The sequence below is a fragment of the Alosa sapidissima genome, chromosome 21, assembly GCF_018492685.1.
Source record: "Alosa sapidissima isolate fAloSap1 chromosome 21, fAloSap1.pri, whole genome shotgun sequence".
Lineage (NCBI taxonomy): Eukaryota > Metazoa > Chordata > Actinopteri > Clupeiformes > Clupeidae > Alosa > Alosa sapidissima.
The window spans coordinates 13,681,884-13,697,526 of NC_055977.1; the positions used below are offsets into that span (position 1 = coordinate 13,681,884).

General features: G+C 42.8%; 1 protein-coding gene across 5 annotated transcripts in view; it reads right to left on the bottom strand.

Moving 5' to 3' along the window:
- LOC121695441 (MAP7 domain-containing protein 1-like) overlaps positions 1-13,837 on the bottom strand; it is a 44,270-nt gene extending 30,433 nt beyond the window's left edge. For all 5 annotated transcript variants that reach the window (XM_042076294.1, XM_042076292.1, XM_042076293.1 and 2 more), the window contains exon 1: positions 13,477-13,837. In XM_042076294.1, the coding sequence (XP_041932228.1) occupies positions 13,477-13,543 (67 nt within the window). In that variant the 5' untranslated portion in view covers positions 13,544-13,837. The remainder of the gene's footprint in view (positions 1-13,476) is intronic.
- Between the last annotated feature and the right edge of the window lie 1,806 nt (positions 13,838-15,643).

Genomic DNA, 15,643 nt, shown 5'->3' on the forward strand with positions numbered 1-15,643 from the left:
TCACCAGACAATGGTGGGGTTTGAGTACACACAACTGCCCTTCACCACAACACTGGTCACCTCAGGATACACTCAAACGTCTGCCCTTTCCCACAGAACACAGAACTGTTCTATGCACGTCCGACGCTCCACTAAAAATAGAGCACAGGCATTGCACTGCTGCTGCTTGGGCCATGGAGAAGTCTGGAAGCAAAATATGTTCTCTGGCTACGGTGCCCCGAAACAGGGAACTTGGGGAAATAGGTATAGTAGCACATTAAACAGCTTAAACTGATCACCACTCTAATTTACAGAAACATTTATGTCTTGATGTATGGTTCATATGAAGAGTTTGGTTCGAAAACGCTCCGTTTTTAAAAACATTAAAAAGTCATGCTATTTAATCGTGTATTTATCAATCAAATTGCAGTTGCAAATAACAATTCACAAATACAGTTCTACTGAAATAACTTTGAAAAAAAAAAGTAAAAAAAAAGATTTATGAAAATTAATTTAATTCACCCCCCCCCCACACACACACAACTCATTCACCAACCCTCAATGGCTTAAATCTATCTAGTGTCTAGTGTATTCCAGTTGCAAGGCATTTCCAATGGAAATGATTCCTGATTGGGCATCTAAACGGAGGGTTAAAACTGTCAAGCAGCAGCACCCATCATGCATCAGTGAGGCTAGGAGCCATGATGGCAAACGGCTGCTGCTGCCAGCGCCCAGCCTGAGGGTGGACGGGATGTCAACAAACGCCACGGCCTGATGGGAGGGAAGGGATGAGGCATGATGGGAAAAAGAATGGAGGGGCTGGGGGGGTGGGAGAAGAGGCGGGAGAGGGGAGGGGGGTGGGCGGCATTCTTATTCCTCCAGCTGAGTGGAAAGTGATCCTCCAGCCGCACATCTCTCCCCACGGACCCACTCTGTGTGTGTGTGTTTGTGTGTGTGTGTGTGTGTGTGTGTGTGTGTGTGTGTGTGTGTGTGTGTGTGTGTGTGTGTCTGTATGCGTGTTTAATGCCTGTTTGGGCATATGAATGGGTGCATGTGTGTGTGAGTGTGTGCATGTATGTGTATATACACTATATGTGTGTGTGTGTATGTGAAAGCCTGCCTGTTGAACTGGGTCACCCACATGTGCAATGCTCACTCACACAGAGACTATGGGAAAGAGTGTGAACACAAACAGGCATGGGCGAACGAGCGAACGAGTGCATGAATCATGGATGGCCCATCAAAGATGCAGCATCTTCACTGAGCTCACGACCCCCTGCAAACTAACCCCCCCGTCACACACACACACACACACACACACACACACCTACAGTATCCTATTGCTCATGCTAATCATCATCTGCAACTGTGTCAAGTTCAGATGAAAATAGATGAACTGGAGAAGTTGAAGTGTCACAGCAGTGTTAGAGCCCAATAACTGCATGAGAAAGGCAACCATCCACACACTCACTGGCCCACCACATGAAATTATATTAGAATACCTGTGGGCGCCATTTGTATGGGCATGGACACATTTTGTACAGGCTCTAGTCTAGTTAAATGAATAAGGTTTCTATTGAGAGTAGAATTTGTCAGGGATACAAATGGTGTATGTTTTAGGGAAAGATGAAACCTTACAGATGAAGAGAAGAAAAGAAAAGAGAAGAGAACATTTATGTCTTGATGTATGGTTCATATGAAGAGTTGAAGAGAAGATATGAAGAGTTGAAGAGAAGAGAAGACAAGAGAAGACAAGACAAGACAAGAGAAAAGAAGAAGAGAAAAGAAGAGAAGACAAGACAAGACAAGAGAAGACAAGACAAGACAAGAGAAGAGAAGAGAAGACAAGACAAGACAAGACAAGAGAAGAGAAGAGAAGAGAAGAGAAGAGAAAAGAAGAGAAGAGAAGAGAAGAGAAGAGAAGAGAAGACAAGACAAGACAAGAGAAGAGAAGAGAAGAGAAGACAAGAGAAGAAGAGAAGAGAGAGGACTGGGAATACAAATCTAGGAGGGTTAGGGAATGACTCTGCAGTATATCATCAGGACTAGAGCAGGCTGAAAATGCACAGATGTGTGGGAGAGGTTGGGAGTGGTGGCCGTGGGCAGTGACTGACTAGGGTGTGGTGGGGGGGGGGTGGAGGGTGGCAACACTTGTCTCTTCACAGCTGAGGTTGGAGGCACTGGCACAGAACCAGTCGGGAGCAGGTGATGGGCACATGTGCTTAGGCTTGTTTTTGGTGAGATAACATGCAGATGAAGGTTTAAAGGAGCATTTCAGTATACTTCAACCTAGGGTCTATTTGTAGATGATAACAAGTCTAAATCTTTGTCTGGGACCAAAACCTTCTCTTCAGTATACTTCAACCTAGGGTCTATTTGTAGATGATAACAAGTCTAAATCTTTGTCTGGGACCAAAACCTTCTCATTAAAATAAGTAAATATACTGAAAAGATGAAATGCAGTAAGGATAAATGTGATATGATATCATGCAAAGAAAGCCAAAAGCACCAGACCACAATCAGGCCAGTGTAGGCACCTGTCCAGTAACTCTGCCCTGCAGAGAGACAGATAAGGACAGACAGGCAGAAACAGGCAGGGCCCTATAGCACATGTGAAGGGCACGCCATGGGCATGCAATGGGCACAGAGCCAATTAGAATAGTGACACCTGTGCCATGTGGCATGCATGAAAGAGTTCCTTCCTGTGGACCAACTGAAACGCGCCATGGTGAGGTCAAGGGCAGACAAGGTCAAGGATAAAACGCATAAGATGCCACTTCCTTTGTCCTGATGGTATGACAAAGAAGATGTATCTACTGAGTGCTTGGCATGTTTTGTGTTGAGTCTGCAGTGTCACCATTGCTTAGGATGTGGAGAGATGGTAAATACATCTCTCTGGGATTGTTGATCACTCAAATCTTTAAGTGAAACCTCTACATTCCTAGACACACCTGAAAGTGGGTTCATGGCCTGGCAACTCAATTCAAATTTCCAGGTACATTCCTAGTGTTCCCGCTAGCTACTCTTATACTACTAGTATATTCCCAACTCTAAACCGCCAGATCAGGCAATCATTTTTTTCCTCTCCCAAAAAGCCAGTGATAGTTGCTACAATATCCAGAAGCCACCCTGCACCACTATCAACAACCTATGCACCACTATAACAACTTATGTGTGTGGCTAATAACTTCCAGGAAGGCTGGCTCTACTGAGAGTGAGCATTAACGTCACCTTCTCCAAAACATAAACAGTTGCCCCAACAGTGAATGGAAAAAAACATACAAAAACCCCATACAAAAAACAAATAAAAAATACATAATACCCACTTGCGATCCACTCCATGCTTGACATAAAATGTCAATAACACAACACACTAAGCCTAACAAAGAAAGCTACAGTTAGGCACACTACAAAAATCTCTGCTGTAAGACATTTCGAAGATGCCTGTATGTCAGACGTCTGTCAAAATACATGCACTCACTCGCCAGAGGAAAACTATGTCCTGTAACGCATTCCTAAGACGTTGGTCAAGCTGGACTCTGTATTGTTTTGGTATAAACAGCAGTGTCTTCTTTACTGTGGCAGGTCTTGTCACAGCCAATAAGGACGGTGTATCTGAGGCTGTGTGAGTGTGAATGCCGCCACAGCCCCATATTTTACAGTAAAGGAGAACAAAATGTTCATGTGGCCTGATGAACACACCCTTGAGGCACAGAAAACTGCAGTATCAGCAGCACCCGATCTTCCTTCTCTGCAAAACATGTGGCAACTACCTTTTGGATAATTGTCTGTTTGTTAGTGTGTGTGTGTGTGTGTGTGTGTGTGTGTGTGTGTGTGTGTGTGTGTGTGTGTGTGTGTGTGTGTGTGTGTGTGTGCTAGAGAGTGTTTAATTTGTGCGTTAAGCATCATGTAGACATGACGTTCACAGTTTATTTGTGTTAGTATGCTGGTGTCTGTGCACATTTCACAAAACAACATGTGAACAGAATAGATATGCAACAAAAATAGTGTGAACAAGCTTGTTTGTTGTGCAAGAATATACTGTGTGGGGTTACAAGGTTTTATTTATGTGTTGGTGTGTGTCTGTGTGTGTGTGTGTGTGTGTGTGTGTGTGTGTGTGATGATGTATGTTTATGAACATGGGTAGCATATCAAACATCCCCATGCTCTCCTGCAGAGCTGAATAGCCTCGACCACAGTAGCCCTGCCCTATTTTCACCCCCAGGCAATCTATGCAAATAGTAACTGTATATCATATCCATTCTACTGGCCTACTGCCACACAACTGTGTGGTGTGAGAGTGTAACTTCTCACTGACTTGTGGTGTGAGAGTGTAATTTTATCACTGACTTGCCAAGTCACCTCTAGGATAAAACGTTGCCACACATAACTGTATCTTTAGAATGTATCTGAAATTCAAATAGTTATTTGCATACAACACAAAGGCCACATACCATTCTGTTTACATTGAGAATATGACTCAAATTTGCATTGAATTGTCTTCCATTACTCCAAAACCAAGCAGTCATACCAACAGACCTAAATACTGTCATGGTCGTGTCACATGTGACCCTTAAATGTGACCACAGCCCACAACATACCACCAATCTAATGTACAGGATACTACAGGGTTCAAGAAGGATGAAGCCCATTTTCCAAAAAAAAACAAAAAAAAAAACATGATCATTGTTTTTCTGGCAATCACCAGATAACTCCAACTGGCCTCTCTAGGCCTCCATCTCTCTGTGTAGACCACCATCCCCCTCTTTGCCTGCGCAGCAGAAAGCAGATGACCTCTCCAGCTCTCACCTTATCTAGCTGTTGGCAGAGCTACTGTAAGTGGAGCATGACTGTGCTGGAGTGACCTTCTTGGCAGCGCTGTGTGTGTCTATGTGTGTGTGTGTGTGTGTGTCTGTGTGTCTGTGTGTGTGTCTGTGTCTGTGTCTGTGTGTGTGTGTGTGTGTGTGTGTGCAGGACAAGGGGAAGAGAGAGTGGGGGGAAGGGATCCTCCATGATATCAAATAAAAAAAAAAACAGAGAACAGGAGCTGAAGCAGGTTACTGTGCCAGTCCTGCTATTATCATGGGATGGTTCGCTCACAGGTTTCTGACACAACTGGCTGACACAGACACACAAGGCTCTGAGGAATGGCATAATGAGAATAAAAAATAAAAGTACAACGCGCTCAACTCCTCATGATAGCTTGAGTGGGTGGTAAATTCTCAAAAAGATGAATACTAACAAATAGGACAACACTCCAAATGTACTTTGGAGTGTATTAAAAAGTGAAGTAAGTCAATTTGTAATGCTGTCCCATTTGTTGTGTCCAGTAAAAGGACAATACTGAAATTCACTTGCGTTTCACTACAGGTCTTCATTTGGTATACTAATGATCATTCAATATGAATCCTGCTAATGATTTTCTGCCTTCTTACTCAATTATTACTCAATTATTACTCAATTATTACTCAATTCTAATTGATTACCGTAGTGGGTTAATGTATCATCAACACTTTTGGTCAGCTGTTACACAGCCACGTTGTGTGTTGGCATGAGGTGCAACAAATGTCTCCTTAAAGTATTTCAAAATTGATTTGGACTGTGAGTGTGTGTTTGCACTTTAACCTCATGTAGGGAAAACTCAGAGACTGAAGTCTAAATCAATTCATCCGAGTTCAGTGTAGTTGGTGAGAGGCTGTCAGAACTATAAAGCGGAAGTAACAAAATATAAAAAACTAAAAATCCCTATACAGCACATGATACAAGTGCAATGATTCATAAGTGGATGAATGAGAGGGGATCAGGTCAGAGCTTCTTCCTTCCACACCAGGATATGGAGGTCAAAAGAGCGCACAAACTTCCTGCCTGAGGAATTCCGCCAAAGCACACACACTCTCTACTCCTCTCTCTCTCCCATTCTCACTGGGAAGTCAGGTCACATGACACCAATCGCAAGGATTTTCCTGGAGCGAGGACGGGCGGCGACCTTTTCTCCATTACGTTGCCAAGGAGACGTGACAGGAAACGGCGCAGCCTAAGAAACACAGGCTCCTCCATGACTCAAGCCCCTGTGAGTCTCGAGCAATCGGATGTCGTCATCTCACATCTGAACACATGCCATGTGCCTCACAGAGGGTCTGGGGCTCCAACCCTCTGCTGAAGTAACGGGGTGGATGGATACCTCTGATAGTCACTGGAAATCACCGATAATAGGAAGATTGTGGATAAATGACTCATGGCATGACAACATTTGTTTCAGATACAGACTCTGCCTCCTGGTTACAGTGTGTCCTGGTTTGGCATACGGAGGACAGTCGTTAGGACAGGAAAGGACACTTCCATCTGTGTGTGTGTGTGTGTGTGTGTGTGTGTGTGTCTGTGTGTGTGTGTGTGTGTGTGTGTGTGTGTGTGTGTGTGTGTGCGTGGGTGGCTGCGTTCCAAAGTATGAAATGATCCGAGACAAATGTGGGACTCTCCCTTGGTCAGTAATGGCCATGCTGGTGATTTGTAATGTAATGTGGGCCAAAGCCAGTTTCCCCTTGGGAATGGGGCACGGGGGGTATGTGTCACAGAGTCCATGCAGTGGGGGGTAATCCAATGTGTGTGTGTGTGTGTGTGTGTGTGTCAGTGACTATGCGTGTGTGTGTGTTCTTATGCACTTCGCATTTGTGTATGTGGTTGAAAGTTGTAAGAGGTTTGCGGGCTGGTTTGTGTGTGTTTGTGTTTATGCGTGTGTGTTTATTCCTTTGTGTGTGTGTGTGTGTGGTTCTAGGTTGTCCGGGTGGAAGGCCCGGCCTGTCGGACATGCCTCCTGTGCTGTCCTGATCTTTAGCTCCTCGGCTACAGTGCTAATATTAGCACCTGGGTCCTGTGACAGTGCTGAATGGTGATGGTGATGGTGGCAGGGGCTTGGTAGGCTGTGTGTGTGTGTGTGTGTGTGTGTGTGTGTGTGTGTGTGTGTGTGTGTGTGTGTGTGTGTGTGTGTGTGTGTGTGTGTGTCAGAGGAACAGTGTGCTAAGGAACACACTCAGAGAGAGTATATAGTCCACATAGACATAGACAAGCATATGGAAACACACACACATTATATGCATGTATTGTATCTACACACACACACACACACACATATATATATATACCTCTTGCACATAAACATAAATAAATCCACACATGCACCCACCCATACAGACATATACACGGCACACATTTGTCCTCCAGTCCACACACACACACACACACACACACACATACACACACACCTGCACACACACTCCTGCACATACACACACTTCAAAGCCACAGCAGGGGTACAGCTGCTCGCAAGGCTTTAGTGCATACAAATGATTGTGCTGGGAGACTCCAGAGCCATGAGAACAGTTCTTCATTCCACAGTACACACTACACACACCATAAAGCAAAGCACAATACGCAATACACACACACCACATAGCAAAGCACAATACACACTACACTACACACCACATAGCAAAGCACAATACACACTACACACCACATAGCCGAACCTGATATACACTACACAGCTGAACACGCTATAGGTTACCACCTACACACACAGCTGAACACACAACCTACAGACAACCCAGACAGATAACCTATATAATGTATGTCCAGGCCCATAACAAAACCTCTCTGAGTACAGTAGCCAGAGGCATGACTCAGCCAATAATTGTCAAGAAATGTTAGTTTTCCTCAAGTATGTGACCGTCAATTTATATTTATGTATCATTTCATACACTACATGTAAGAGGAATGACAAGATGACAACTGAATTCCTGCCCCTGCATTAGGCCGAGGAGGCTGACTCTGATGGCATGAAAAATCTCTCTCATAAGCGGTTGTGTATGAAACACTCTCAGTGGCTGAAAAGTAAAAAAAGAGAAAGAAAAATAATCAATTCTTGGAGCTTGACTCCTTTGTCCAAAAGCCTATTCATCACGAGCTCAAGGCATTTAACCCTTAAAGGTGTAGGTTTTTGAACATTCTAAGTTCCGCAACAATTGAAGGTTCTAAAATTCTATGTTGAATTCAATGAACCCAGATATTCTTTAGAACGTTCATTTCCCAACGTACTCCTTTAAGGGTTAAACATGTTGAATCTGTTGTTCGGTCAGAAAGCCTCAAAACTCAACAACACAGGACCAGTTTAAAAACAAGCTTCGGCCAAGCCAACAGCACAATCTGTTGTGACGTTTATTCACATGATACACATTTCTGTGCAAAAACTCAACTCAACCGGGTTAAAAAAAAGAAGCTTTGATGTTGGTGAAATATAGGTTATCTCCTAGAGACATTTTTCACACTATCACTGTATTAACTCCAAGGGCATGAATTTGCTTACATCCTAAGGCATGATAATTTAGTTACTAATGACATGCGCAATTAGCCATGAATCTGCATAAATATTCACGCGAGTGGTGATTAACATTTTTAAGTGGAGCACAGGACAATGAAGTGTATTGTAGAATTTTGCTCAATCCTTTGCTCTTGTTTAATCCATGACCTCTTTACCCCTAGACCAACTGATCACACAAAACACATGATTACCCACAAATGTCCTGGAAGCCCAATTATTTTCATGTTTAAGAAAACAAAGACAATTCGGGAACAGTAGATGTTGTTATATAACGTGACTACGCCGCCCCCATATGTTACAGAGATGGCGCTCTGATAGAGGGGTGGAAGGCAGCATTCTTAGTGTCCTCATTAACTAACTCCACGGTGTGCACTCCACTGATTACCCAATATTAGACTGCACAGAATAAACAACATTAAATAATCCCAGATTTCTGCCTCTGTTTGAAAATAGTTAGACCTGCACAGGTGGCCTAGCTGGCCCTGACAGTCCACTAAGACACAGATGCAGAAGCGTTGTACACCTGCTCCTTTCAGACTTAGTACACTCTGAGTTGAGATACACATGGGGATATACTGTAGTCTTCTAGCCCTCAATTTGTGTGGAGTCTGTTTTTCTGGTGCGCCAATCATCTAGTCAAGAATCTCATTTGGTGAAACAGAATCACAAAGAAACATAGTGTTTCACAAACTGGCAGTGTAGAACAGCAGTGTCAATTCTAACTGGATAATGGCTGATTCAATGGCTCTGAATTCCAATCTGGACTACACCCAATTCTTACGTGACTAACCCGCCGAAAGTCCAGGGTAGTTTCTACGTACTCCAAATAAACCATTGTGAAAACTGTGCAATTCATGAGATGGCAGCACCAGGCTAAAGCATAAACAGTTGAGCACAGCTGTTTTACCACCTGAGGGAGGTATTCTGGGCATCCTTATGTGGTTTAAAATACCTCATAGCAAAATGACGTCTATGGATCAGGCACACAGGGGATGCGGGCAGTACAGTACAGTGGGCGCAGCTGGTCCTTGTCCACTAAACAAACCCCTGTGATTAGGCTCGTTCGACTTCATGCAGCGCTGCGGAGATCTGGCTGAACATGACGCATGCTGGACATTTGCACAATGCGACACAATGCATTCAGCCTGATCTGTGCAGTCCACTATAACTCAGTCATACATACCACTTCCTCCTCTTCCCCTGTGTGTGTGTGTGTGTATGTGTGTGTGTGTGTGTGTGTGTGTGTATGTGTGTGTGTGTGTGTGTGTGTGTGTGTTTGTGTGTGTATATGTGGGTGCGTGCATGTGTTGAATATGTGCATGTATGTATGTGTGCTGGTCTGTCTGGTCTGGTCTGGTCTTATAAGGTAACTGCACTGCACTGCATATTTATATTTATTATATATCACTGTAAACCACCTTCTGTAAACCAACTGTATACTACTGTCTACACTGCACTATATATCTTATCATGTCTATGCACCACCTAGATACTTTGTATATCACATTACACTTTTCTGCTTTTCTGCACTTCTGGTTAGACGCAAACTGCATTTCGTTGTCTTTGTACTTGTACTCTGGACAATGACAATAAAGTTGAATCTAATCTAATCTAATTTAATCTAATCTGTGATTTACATCATCTCATCCGGTGTGAAGTGACGCTATACGCTGTTCTGACTGAGGTGGAACAGAGGAGGGGATAGGAGCATCAGTCCCCCCCACCCTCCTTCTATTCTTCTGTCTCCACCTCTTCCTGTCCTTCAGACTCTCACACACACACACACACACACACAAACACACATACGCATACACACACACACAGAAGAAGAAAGACCCCTGGTCCTCCCTTACACAGATTAGTCATTACTCACTCTCCACACCCTGCTTGGGTTCTGTCACACCGCCACAGGAAAACCCTCACAGCCTCTCCAGTCTAACCCTGTCTCTCCCTCTGTTCTGTTCAGCAGATACCTCTTTCATTTGAGTCCAGTTTCTAATGCAAATCTCCAGAGGACCCAACATAATCATTCGCAGTACAGTCTAGACATGGTTCAAACAGGGGACTGAGCCTCAGCTCAAATCAAACAGTCAGAGAACATGGTTTCATACATAAACAAAGCGCAGTCTCTACCACTTGTGGGAAGTCAAACACAAAACACACACAGACACAGACAGACACACACCCACACCCACAGCTCTCTAAAAGCACACAGCTCATACATACAAAACATACAAAGCCCGTACAGGGCTGATTGAGAGGTCCATTAATGTGGAGAGGATGTTAGTGTGTCTAACCACATGCATGTCCGGCTTTCCTTCCTTTGTTTGCTGCACGCCACTGCTACTTTTACAGTGCTTGGAGGAATTGAAGCCATGTTGGAAAGGATAATATACATACTTCCTATACTAATATGCATGTTGAAAACTGAACTAGAATATTGGAAGTACCTAAAGTGAATCTTAAGGTGTGTAAGTCTGGTCAAAATGAATAAGAACGGCTAATGTTGTTTACAGAACTCTCCAGGAAGCATAGAAGGTCTGACAAAAGCATTTTTGAGGCAGATTGCATCAGGAGGAGGCTAAGGATCCTTTGTTTTCCTTTTCACATGATGTTGAATCGCAGCCAGGAATACTGAACCAAGAACTGAAGAGCACCTGGGAACGTTATCATTTTCATCTCACAACCACTTGAAACAGAAAAGCTATGACTGTGGTTTAAACATCTGGTCTAAAAGACATTTAAAAGCCTCTAACCACAGCTTATATTTATATTAACAACACTTAAAAATAAAACTTGGATCTTTTGGATTTCCTTAATTCCTCATGTGCAGCTACATGCAATCTTAAACATAAGGTATTTATGAGAGATAAAGCGGAAAGCTGTCTTTGAACAGGGTGACCAAAACCTTGCCTTCTAAAGAAAGACTAAACAACATCTCTTTGAACATGTCAGATCTTGGCCTGTGCTGGGGATTTTTTCTTCCAGCCCACAACTCTGGCAACAAAGCATCTAATGTTGTCCAAGAGAAGACTCTAGAGCTTGTCCGTCTCTGCTGTGAATCCTCAAGCATCAATAGGAAGTCAGGGTCTTGCACATAAACATTTCCTCTTAACAAATTACCCAGTCAGTAGGTCAAAGGGCAATGCAGATGAACTTTAGGAATTAGCAGCAGACCAAGATTGCCTATAAATTCCCAATTATCCTATCTAGCACATTTCTAGCAGAATGTAACTAGATGACGTTCTGTATCTCCCCCAGATGGGTAAACAGGGTTGGCTGCACCAGAGGTGGGAGGAATGGCTGCTCAGGGGGACTTCTCTCTCTCTCTCTCCGTGTTGAGTAATGGGAAAGGAATGTAGGTCTTCTGTTTTCCTTTTAAACAATGGTTCTGCCCCTGCCACACTGATACTGATACAGACCACAAAAGCATCACCTACACTTGAGTTTCACCATTTAAAGCCCATACGATACTGTAACTGCTCACTGTGTTTGAGGTGATATAGGCTACAGGCGTTATATCAGTTATATGTTATCTATCGCCTATACTGCCAATGATTCATAATGTATTTATGTTATATTACTATATTACTGATTCCCAAAGGGGATACTTATTGAAAACTATACTGCATTGTTGAAACATCCCTTAGGTTAAAGGTATTTGATTATATGCTATTGCCCATAATGACATTTCTATGTGCCGAAACCACCTTTTCAGAGCCTTTCAGGCAGTAAATGCAGTCAGGTAGTGTTACACCTTGAATAACCCACAAGACTTCCCACCAAATGATACACTTGATGCCTAAAAACTAGGTCACTGTGAAGTGATGTTTCTTCCCTGCACATTTCTGGCATGGCGGTGGAGCTTGGCACCCTACAGCATAAACAAACACCAGATCCGTGCCCTGCAGTTATCTCTCAGTGAGATCTGGGGAATAATGATATTCATTTACTATTAGAAGAACCACAATCACATTCTGTCGTGTTTCAGTTATGAATGACTGTCAATGATTCAATAACTAAGTTTTTGTTCATAGAAATAAAAATGCTACTAACAAACAATACTGGCAAAAGTCTTCTCAGGGACGATGCATGATCAGTTTTCAGTCTTCCAACACATTTACGGTATGCTAGATGTGATTGGATTCCTTTCTGAGAAAATATGCACAGGATGTCCATTTCGAAGATCCAAATAGTACACGTTTAACGTTCAGTAAGCTGTTTCATTGCAGATCTTCTTGATAACCAAATCAACTGCAACTTGGAGCAATCTGCATTGTCGCTATGACTGCTGGTACTATTTTGGCTGCCTAGTGAGTGAGTGCTGGTCTATGGCAAGAGGAAAAACATCTGGAGGAAAACATCAAAAATACATCAACGTGGGGGCGCTAAGCAAAGACTAGTGCTGGCGTAATGTGATGGAAAGAAGTAAACTTCACTGACTTACAGGCGTGTATCGCAAAATCTCCACGCACATCGTTTGGCGTGAACTGCTCTATACCGCTGGAGTGCATTAGCATTCCATAGAACTGGCGTTATAGCCGCTCGTGGTCGTTATGATATCTAGGCAGCGAAGAAAAGGTCGAAAGGTGGGGGTGGGGGCTGTAAAATCAAGGTGTCACGACGGAAAACGCCCACATCCCACATCTGGTACATGCACTAGCCTACTTGTCTGTGACACATCCAAAAGCATCATTATGAGCCAAATTAATATTCCACGACAAATGCGCATCAGACCGACATTGCGCGTAATTTCCCTCAAACACCGGCAAGCTTCCTCGGCACTAATCAAAAATGAAAAGGACATTGATGACATTGACTTCATGTGTTAGTGTTTGACAAAAGGTGTAGCCTACATGTAACCCACGCAATATGACAACAGTGTAACACATAATAAAACCTTGTTTGGTCACGTTTTGATTGAACTTCAAGCTGCAAACCACAGCATGTTTTCCAGCGAGATGACATCCATAATACACCATCGAACAGGCTCCCATGGTGTGAATCATAGCTCGTAATGATTTACTCTGTTTCATGACTATTTCAAAAATAGTTCCATATGACATCCCCTATTAAGAAAGCACGTTTGAATGTCATATATTGTTCTGTTCGATATGACCTACCTTTGTCTGACAGTGTTAGTTTTTCTTCGAAATTTATCTCGAGATCTTTGTTCTCCATTTTCTCCATTCAGACGCCTCGGTGTCCTTTTACAGATTTAGTCATTCCTTCACTAAACTTAAACAGAGGAGAAGAGAAGGAACTCCCAAGATTACTCACTTCAACACACCCTGTATCTCAGAGGTAACCTAATGACTGCAAACGTCAACATAAAATAAGTTTCCTTTAGAAGAACTGCAGTCTCAATAAATTACTAGTTCTTGTCGTCGACAGTTATCCTACTTTGCAAAATGTGCAGTTCAGAACCTATTTCAAAAGGAAAAACTGAAGTGAGGGGCCACGTCCACGGACAAGCCCATAGCAGCAAGACTGCTTGAAGAATGCCTATGCGGGATGGTCTTTGACTCTCCGATGGACTGTACCATATGGCAGGGATATACTTTTTGAACCAGTGTCATGAAGATCGCTGACGTCTGCTCTGTCTACTGTAACTCCGACCAAAATATGTGTTGATAGGAGGGTGATGTATACTGGCACATTTGTTCACTCGGCATGGCACTTGACACAGACATGCCAGCTAAAATATGGGCATAGCCGAAAAATCTGATTCCCCTCTGGCTGGCACGGTGCTTCCACTTCACTTCAGAGCGAGCGTACGGTTGGCGGGGAGGTGGACGGTCGTAGAAAGTCTGCATGAATGCCTCATAATGAATGTTAGATGCGCGGGCTGGGACGCTGGAGTGTGACATTTCTTGAACCGTTATTTAGTCAGGCATGAGAGTTATACCAACCTCGAAATGTGGTTAGGCATTATGTAAAATGAAATGTTGTGAAAATGATTGAATTTATTATTTTGTGTTTCGTTTAGGCTATTCTGTTATGATGATTAATGGGTGTCTTTGACATTGAAGTGTATGCAAATGTGACAGGTTAAATGATAATTAATTATTTGTAGTCTAGTAGCCTAGCTTATCAACAAGAAATCTCAGACTAGGGCCTAAAATATCTGCAGCTATAGGCTCTCGAAGCCTATAAGGATACCACAATGTAAGATAACAATGCAGTCATAGAAAGAGTGTGCCATGATTGTTCCCAAAAGATTCAAGAGAGAAAACCAACATATATCCATTTTTAACGGGAATTGTGTAAATATAGGTTAGCTTGGCCTGATTCACTCATCCCACCTTAGTCCTTCAGATTCAAGTCCGTATGAATTATAGATAAAGTGTCAGTGCAATTTGTGAGGCTAACTGCAACAGGCGAGGAGAAAATATACACACAAACAAACAAAAAAACACACAAGCAGACTGGCTGAGGCAGTGTGGCACAACTGATGTGGTTATTAAAATCATCACAGTTTTATTTAGATAAAGGAAACTTTGACCTACTTCATGACATGCTGATTCTATATTTGTCCAAATCATTTTAACCTGAGCCACAGAAACATACCTTCATGACACTACACTGTCAAAGCTTTGGTCATTATTTTACACTGTGTAATATCAAAAAATTGTTTATAAGGTCAAATAGAACATTAACAGAAGTGAATTATGATGACTCATTATCAAGAGTGTCCAGTGGAATACTAAAAAAAACTATCTTTGCAAGGCTACAAACCATATGGTATTATTGAACACATAGACAATTTCAGAGAGAATATGCCAGGTTGAATAAATCAGGTGTACCTGTATGTCCACAAATTGTACCATTGAAAGAAAAGGTGGTAGGTCTGTATCTTGAGACATTTTTGTGAGGGATGCCTCTGTGCATTAATGAGGTCCTCTCGAGAGTTTGAGAAGGATTGACCTTGCCAACATGAGGGTTGTGGGGATATCAAGAAATATTGTAGACACACCACAGAGTGATTGGGATTTGGACAAACACAGCCTCCGACACAAGAGGCAAACACTAATGTAATCTCATTGCCCATAGAGTGTGCCTCTTCTCCTACTGCAGACCTGCCATCAAATTACCACATGGTCGGTTTAAAAAATAACTGCTCTTGTTGAGGTCAGAGATGTTCTTGGAAAGTAAATAAAAATACTGAACCTTGTGTGTTGAGAAACAAAGCAGACCTGTGCTTAGCAAAATAGTGTGGGAACTTATTGCTCCCCGAAAACAGTGTGTTTACATCTCCACAGTTGGAGAGCAGAGGGCGGACATCATGAA